The sequence below is a fragment of the Charadrius vociferus genome, unplaced genomic scaffold, assembly GCF_000708025.1.
Source record: "Charadrius vociferus isolate BGI_N301 unplaced genomic scaffold, ASM70802v2 scaffold104, whole genome shotgun sequence".
In the NCBI taxonomy this organism is placed as follows: Eukaryota; Metazoa; Chordata; class Aves; order Charadriiformes; family Charadriidae; genus Charadrius; species Charadrius vociferus.
In genome coordinates this window covers 789,902-797,306 of record NW_009648255.1, presented here as the reverse complement: position 1 = coordinate 797,306, position 7,405 = coordinate 789,902, and the positions used below count along the sequence as shown (strand labels likewise).

Genomic DNA, 7,405 nt, shown 5'->3' with positions numbered 1-7,405 from the left:
CTGAACAGCAGAACAGGAAAAGCAGCACACAAGCCGCGTGTTTGCTGTCCGTGCCACGTGCTCAGCAGATGAGACAAAACTTTGTCACGCTGCGTGTGGCACTATATCTTCTGAAGCTATTCCCTGCTCCATCACCCCCGAGGAGATCCAGCTTTGTCCGAGCCACACAAAACCTTTGCTTTGATATTTCACAATAAAAAGCACAAAACCACCTTTCCACCGCTGTTGTGATCTCCACCAGCCCTCTGCCAGGGAGGCAGCTCCCCGTTGGAGGAATCAACAGCGGTACAGCTCCGGTGGGGCATCGCCGCCGTCGCCCAGCGCTGGCTCCAGCCCGACTCCCACCGAGGACGATCCCGGTGACTCCCTGACCTGGAGGGAGACGCCGCAAGACCCGGAGGACCATCCTCCGGGAGGGGAGATAAGGACAACACTAACCAGGATCTCTGCCTGCCTGATGAGTGCATTACTCAGAGGTCTTAAAAAACACCCATAGGGTTAACTTTTTGAAAGGGTTCTTTTTCCCAGAAATCCTGAATCGGCCCCAGCTGTGCAGCAGCACTGGAGTGCCAGCCCTGTGCCACCTGATGAGAGGAGAGGGCAGGGGAGGCCACCAGTGCCCCCGGGCATCATCATCATCGGTGCCCCCGGCAGAGCTACGCACGAGCAGGGAGAGCTTTCCCCACGGGCTCCACAGGAATTCCCTGGCAGAAGAAAGGTGACGTGGTTCAGGAAGTTCAGAATGAAGAAACTGCCAACTTTTAATACTGTTAAAGCAGTTTCCTTTGAAAAATGTGGTTTAAACATTTATTATGAAGTTCTGTGGTTCTAAATTAGATTACAGTTACTCTAAGACACTAAATAAAATGAAAACAAAACCCAAACCCTAGCAAGCAGAACTGCAGGTGAAATGCAAGCTCCAAAGTTTAGTGTTTGGCAGCTTTGGCTCTCTGACACTGTGACAATTTACACAGATTAAAGCATTTCAGAATCCCTTTCATTCACGGGCTACTTTAAAGCTAAACTTAAAAAAAAACTTTTAAAAAAGTTTTCTCTAGCTTTCATTATACTGACTCTTTGGTAGACAAGAGCGAACCCAAGTGAAAACTGTTCCAAAGGCATTTGCTATGGGCTGTGCTGGAACTGCAGACCCCCAACGCCGCTCCCCAAAGCGGCAGTTCCCACAGGAGGGGACACGGTTCCCCCCAGCTGCCTCGGGGTGCCTGCGACAAGCCAAGATGTGACTGGTGTTTGCTTACACATAAGTCTCATTGGCATTTCTTCCCTTTTTCCCTCTTACGTTGGATTAAACTGCATTTAAAGAAACTTACTTCTCACATTGCTTTTAAGATACTAGCAATGGCTTCTGAAACCACATCAAAAATCTGTAACATAGGCAACAAAATGACAGAAAAAAAAATAATGTCACAATGACTGGAAGGAAAATACAGCCTTTATTTTCTATACTGTGAAAGATAGTGCAAATACCTATTTAAACAAAAAATTAGCCGCATTAGGCACTGTCTGTGGGTGGAGCGTGACCGCAGCCGTGTGAACCGCCGGCAGTATGGGCAGTCCCTGTCACAGCGCAGCACGCGATGGCAGCGGGATGCTGCAGCCACTGGCAGCCAGGCGGCAAAACCAGCACTGACTGCTTCATGATTTGGGAGCGTTATGTTATCTAATTCCCAATGATATATTAAGGAATAGCTTGGGGGGGTGTGGGGGGAAGTAGCTGGTTTGTTTTTTAGATGAAAGAAAGGTGTGAAGAATCCAATGTTAAACTGGCTTGAAAGCCCTTTGCTATCTGACTTGCTGAAAGTGAATTAAGAACTTGGAGAACTTAGATTTCTGGTTCATTTCAAGCAAAATTGGAAGAAATTTCAAACTAATTTGCATCTATATTTTCAGTTTCATGTGCACTGCTCTTGAGCATATTCTATTTAGACACCTAAAAAATAAAGAGCTGACACTGTGATAAAAAAAAAAAAAGCATTTGTCTGAATTTCAGGCCACAATTCTTCGAACAGGCGTAAACAAACCTGTAATTGTACTGATGTAGCTGATCAGAACGCTTGATCTGGAAGATAACTGAATTAACAACGGGCCTACATTTATTAATCTGATTGGAACGTTTTAGTAAAGCAAACGCTCCCATGGCTGTCACCAGCACTGTGGTATCGGTCGCTGAGAAAAAGGAAAGGGCGTTGGGAAATGTGCAGCACTGACATCAGGGCTGCGGGTTTTGTGCACGCTCAGCGTTTCCCACGGGTCATTTCCCCAGCCCGGTCTGCAGGTGGGTGCCCTGCCTGCGCCGCAGAGAGCCACCGCCACCTCCGCTCCTTCAGAAGCGGACCCAGCAGCCGGGACGGGACCCGACTTGCCACACAGTCTCCCCACCGCCTCATCGCACAGCAATAGAAGGGATTGAGCAATGAAACCAACTTCTGCCTCACATCTTATCTGAAGGTGAAAAACAGATGAAACTCAAAGCAGGTGCAATCGATCCCCGCTTGCAAGGTGTAACATCTGGCATGCAGGGCTTGGTGGTGAAATCACACCATCTAACCCTGCCTGGGTTGCTTTTTGTAATTTTCTTTAAACTATATCTAAATGAACTGTTTAATCATCTTCTACATATAACCTACTTTTTCAGAAGTTAGAAGAAAAGAGAACACAGCCTGGACCTTAGTGACAGCCCTCGATAGGGACTGCCGCCCTGCTTCCGAGTCACCTCCGCGCCGGCGGGGCCGGGCGATGCTGGCAGCGCTGCCCAGCGCCATGGTCGGGGTTGAGAGGAAGAGACGGGGCAGGAGCTGGCAGGCTGCGCCGAAGGGAAGCGCAGGTCCTTGTCATCAGCTCCGTGAAGACAAATACGTACACATGCCAAAACGGCCTATTTTTATCTGCAGTATTACACAGCTTACATAAATATTTCTCAGCTGTTGTATTTTCCCGGAGGATTAGCATCTTGAAAAAATAAATATATAGGTCAAAGTGAGTCCTGCTGTAATTCCACTGAGCCTGTGAAACTCCCCCGCGTTGGGAGGAATTCCCTCAGCTCCAGGACTGAGCCTTTTCAACGCGCTCAGAGTGTTTTTCCACAAGCAGACATTTCACACTGCGCAAAACCACTGGTCTACTGCCTGTGGTTTCAAGGCTATTACCATACAAACCCGAAAGGAAATCATACCCTCATCTGAAACGTCTCATTGTCCCCAGTCCGCGATTATGGCATGTTACAGGGTAAGAGGAAAACCAACCACTTTGGGGTTCTGTGTTCCTCGTGCTTTGGGAAGCATCTTCCACAGCCACTTTCTCCGTCTGCCGTAAGGGGAGCACAGCAGCAAGGACAAAAACAACCCCAAACCCACGTCTGAGGCCGGCAGCGGTGCGTTGGCAGGCAGAGCCTGGTGTGGATGCCGGCAGCCGACCGACCGGAGCGGGCGGTAGCGCAGGGGGAGGCACTGTGCCGGCGGCCGAGGGGGCTGTGAGGGGCTCGAATCCCCTTCTTACTGCCGTCGAGCAGCCAGGCCAAGGACGGGGGAAGCTTTGGGAGGATCTCGCACAGCTGCAGCCAGGGACAAGGTCAACTAGGAAGCGAGATGTATTGCATTTTATACTTTCTTCACACATTCCAGCTTAGACTGTGCTTCCCGAAAACGCAGGCAGAATTTTGTGCTTAAGCACCGCAGAGTGGCCGGGTTGTTCTTAGAGGCCATTCCCCCCTCAGACAGCAAGTAGAGGTGAGGCATTACAGCACGAACACGCCAACAGAGACATTCCCGGCCTCCCTTCTGCAACGGGAGGGGTACGACGGGGCCCGAAGGGACTGTTCAGCACGCCGGGGATGGGCACACCAGCGGAACCACACGCGGCTGCAACTCCCCCGGGTAACCCAGGGCGGCACCGGACCCCCGCCGGCCCCGGGAGCCCCCCAGCACTCACTGCCCTGCCCAGCAGAAACTCGGAAAACAGCCCGTGACTGCCACAGGTTTTATTCAAACCATTAAGTCGTCCAGGCAAGGAAACCTGAAATCGGACAAAATCTTGCACAATTTGGCTCAGAAGCAGGAGGGCTCCCCAGGACCTGTTCAAGCAAAGACAACAGAGGCGGGTAGAGATTTCCCATTTCATGGCACGTCTTTTTGGGAGCACGGAGAGGACCCTCCTGCTCGGGAGCATCTGACAGTGGTGGTATTATTTCCCTTTTCTCAACCCAACATCAGGGAGTCAGAAAGACTAAAATCTTCGCAAACTGAGACCTACCATTAAGTGATTATAAGTTGTTACCCTGTAATCAGATGACTGTTCAGAGCGTGTTTAGGACACTTTAGAGCCATCTCAAATCTAATTTGCACCATCACAGCTGCAGGGAGGGCGTCTTCCCCAGAGTCCCTTGGGATGACAGTTCTGTGGGAGGTTGAAGCACGGTTACAACCCACGCTTGCCCTGGACCACTCCTGCAGGTGGACAGGCGGCCAACACAATGGCCACGAAAGACACCAGCTCCATGTCAGAGTGAAAACACACAATCCCCCGACACCGAAAGAGAACTCTTCTGCTTGCGGAGCGCTGCCGCGCTGGAGGCTGTGGGTCTGACCGAGCACAACAGGAGGTGCTCCTGGGGACGGGAGGTGCGCTGCACAGCCCCTCCTCGCGGGCTGCCCCGGGGTGGGGGGGGAAGAAGCACGGCAGCACACCAAAACTGCACAATACAGTTTCTTTCTCACCCTTTTTTCATCTCCCGCCACTCAGACCTCAAACCACAAGATCAAAACAGACAAGGAAGCAGCAAAGTGTCCGTGAGTAAATGCACGCACAAAATCGCCCCCCTCCTCCTCCCGCTGCCGGCTGTACAGACCTAACACGAGGTGTCCCCCGCAAGCACGGCGGTGTGGCACAGGGATGGCTCTGGAGGTGGGCTCTGCCTCTCAGATACTGTCCAGGAATGTGATGTGTAGGAGACACCCCCAAAAAACACACACCCTTGTCTCTACCAGAAAAATCTTAAAAGAGGTGGCTGCCACAGACGTCTGATCATCATATCCACCGTGTTCTAACTGAAACGACAGAAAAGGCAAAATCCCAAACTGATGCCCTTTGGGGCAAACAGCCCAGGCGTTCGTGCCTGCAGCGGACAAACCTCTCTGCAGCATCGCTCAAGCAAAACTGCAAATCTCTTTCTGCTGGCTGCTCAGACCCTGCTTTCAATGTATTGTATGGTGGAGAAAAAAGCAGTCTCAAAATGTTTGTGGCCGCCCAGAAAGATGTCTGCAACACTCAGCCCTCCTCCTCCCCCCCAAATCTCCATCTTTGACCTTGTTTTTAGATTTTGGTTATGCTGCTGCAGCCGCCATCGCATACCAAGTGTAGGCTGGATTAAAAAAAAAGCTCCCGGTTTAATATACTTAAGAGGTGGGAACTACAGCCCTATTATTTATGCACAGTGTGCAGCCTCACAGATTGTTTACATACAACTGCATAACATGACTGAAATGATGCAGAAGCCAGGGATGTAGCATATATATATATATAAAAATAGCATGGAAAGACATAAGGACTGCGCTGTCAGTATATATTGCCATATAACTACAGACAAGGTATAATACCACTGCCTTTCCAGTCTGCGGCATATGGCTCTGTGCTGCCTAGCTAGATACCAGGTTTTGGTAGGCAAGGTTATGGTGGTATTAGAAAAAAGAAAAGTTTATACAGAGAGCGCTTAATTTCTACATGATGTAGCGTTATTGCCCCTATAATTAGCTTTGTGTTGGTTTTAGGCTTATTCTGTTGGTAGATTTCTATGAAACCACAAAAATCAATAGTATTTAAGAAGTGCTCTAGTTTCCCCTTCTCTGACACCCAACACAACGCCTCTGAGGAAGCTCGATATTCAGGTTCTGAGAAACAGGAAAAATTCAAGGAACAGCACTTCAGCTGCAAGGGACTGTAAAGCAAAATAGATTTGTTTGCACTTATCTATCCATATTCACATTCCACATCACATTTCCAGTTACTCTGAGTGTCCTTTCATCAAGACTGCACAACTAAATATTTTCTAACTTTCTCTATAGTCATAGTTACAGCAAGTTCAATGCTTAATTTCAGATGCTACTGTCCTTCACTTCGTATACTACCATATATATATATATAATATATGTATGTATGATGAGTATATACTGCCATACGTCTATTAGCCATAGAGGCAACGAGAACGCCCTCTGCTCAGTGGGTCTCTCCCCCGGGCCAGCCCCGCACCAAGCCCAGCGCCACACTCACCATGTGCCCCACGGCCCTGAAGCTAGCCGTGATGAGCATCAGTTTCCAGGGCTCCTCCAGGTCCTCGGGCATGGGGGTGTAGATGTAGTAAGCCACGAGGGCCGAGGCGAGGAAGAGGCACAGCAGCTTGGCTCCCATCTCTACGGGCACAGCTCCTCACGAACTGTCCGGATTAAGCGCTCTCACTGACTCTTAACAGCGACGAGCCAGCACACGCATAGGGCAAAGTTAATCCCATGTTTTGTTTGGGTCCTGGCCAGGAGGTGATTTCTCATCGGATCACCCGGGCAGAGGTTACGCTGCTGTGCAGCTCTCCAGAAAGCGCATTTCTTCAGCAAGGCGTTCCACCGCTCCGAGCCGGCGCTTCAGCCCCGGACGAAACGCGGAGGCTCCTCCACCCCCATCTCCCCCTTTCCTGCCTTTGGCAACAGCCGCCGGCAGGAGGGCTCGGGAGGAAAGAGGCGGTTGAAAAATAAGGAACAGAATGTGGCCCGTGACCCGAGGGTGGCTGCAAAGTGACACTCAGAGGCAAAGAGATGTACGGAATATTCAGGAGCTATTTAGCTGCTGCTTCATCATGCAGCCGTCCAAGCACAGCCCAGCTCACAGAGACACCCAGCAGCACCGGACCTCAGCGGCGCGTAACCCACTGCCGTGGCTCGGGCAAGAACAAGCACCTCCTGCTTTGGCAGAGCGCACCCTTCACCCTGTACTGACACACCAAAGCAGTTGTGCAACAGTAGGTTTAGCAGAAAAAAATAATCTTTTACAGGGCTTCTGGTTAATATTTGAAAGATCAGATTTAATCACTAATATTCTCAGGATTAAGAGATTTCTATGCATCTCCCAGAGGTAATCGCTTCTGCACAGGGTGGACTCACGAACAGGTAACAATAATTGCACTAAGCAAGCACTACGAGCACAGGCACAGAAGGAGGGGTAAGGAGCGGCTGCAGCACCAAGAACCCTGCGTTAGAGAGAAACTGAAAAGGTAAAAAGCTCAGTTAAAATTGGAGCTCAGCTTCAGCTTCAGCTCTTTTGCTGAAGTTTTACCAGCTGCAAAGGAGCACCACCGCTTGTTCTTGCACACTGAGCAGCCCTCAGGGACGGAGCATCCTTTGGA

At 50.2% G+C, this 7,405-nt stretch overlaps 1 protein-coding gene across 1 annotated transcript in view; it reads right to left on the bottom strand.

The window, feature by feature from the left end:
* AADAC (arylacetamide deacetylase) overlaps positions 1-6,420 on the bottom strand; it is a 10,037-nt gene extending 3,617 nt beyond the window's left edge. The window contains exon 1 of the mRNA XM_009884390.1: positions 6,283-6,420. Within this exon, the coding sequence (XP_009882692.1) occupies positions 6,283-6,420 (138 nt within the window). The remainder of the gene's footprint in view (positions 1-6,282) is intronic.
* Between the last annotated feature and the right edge of the window lie 985 nt (positions 6,421-7,405).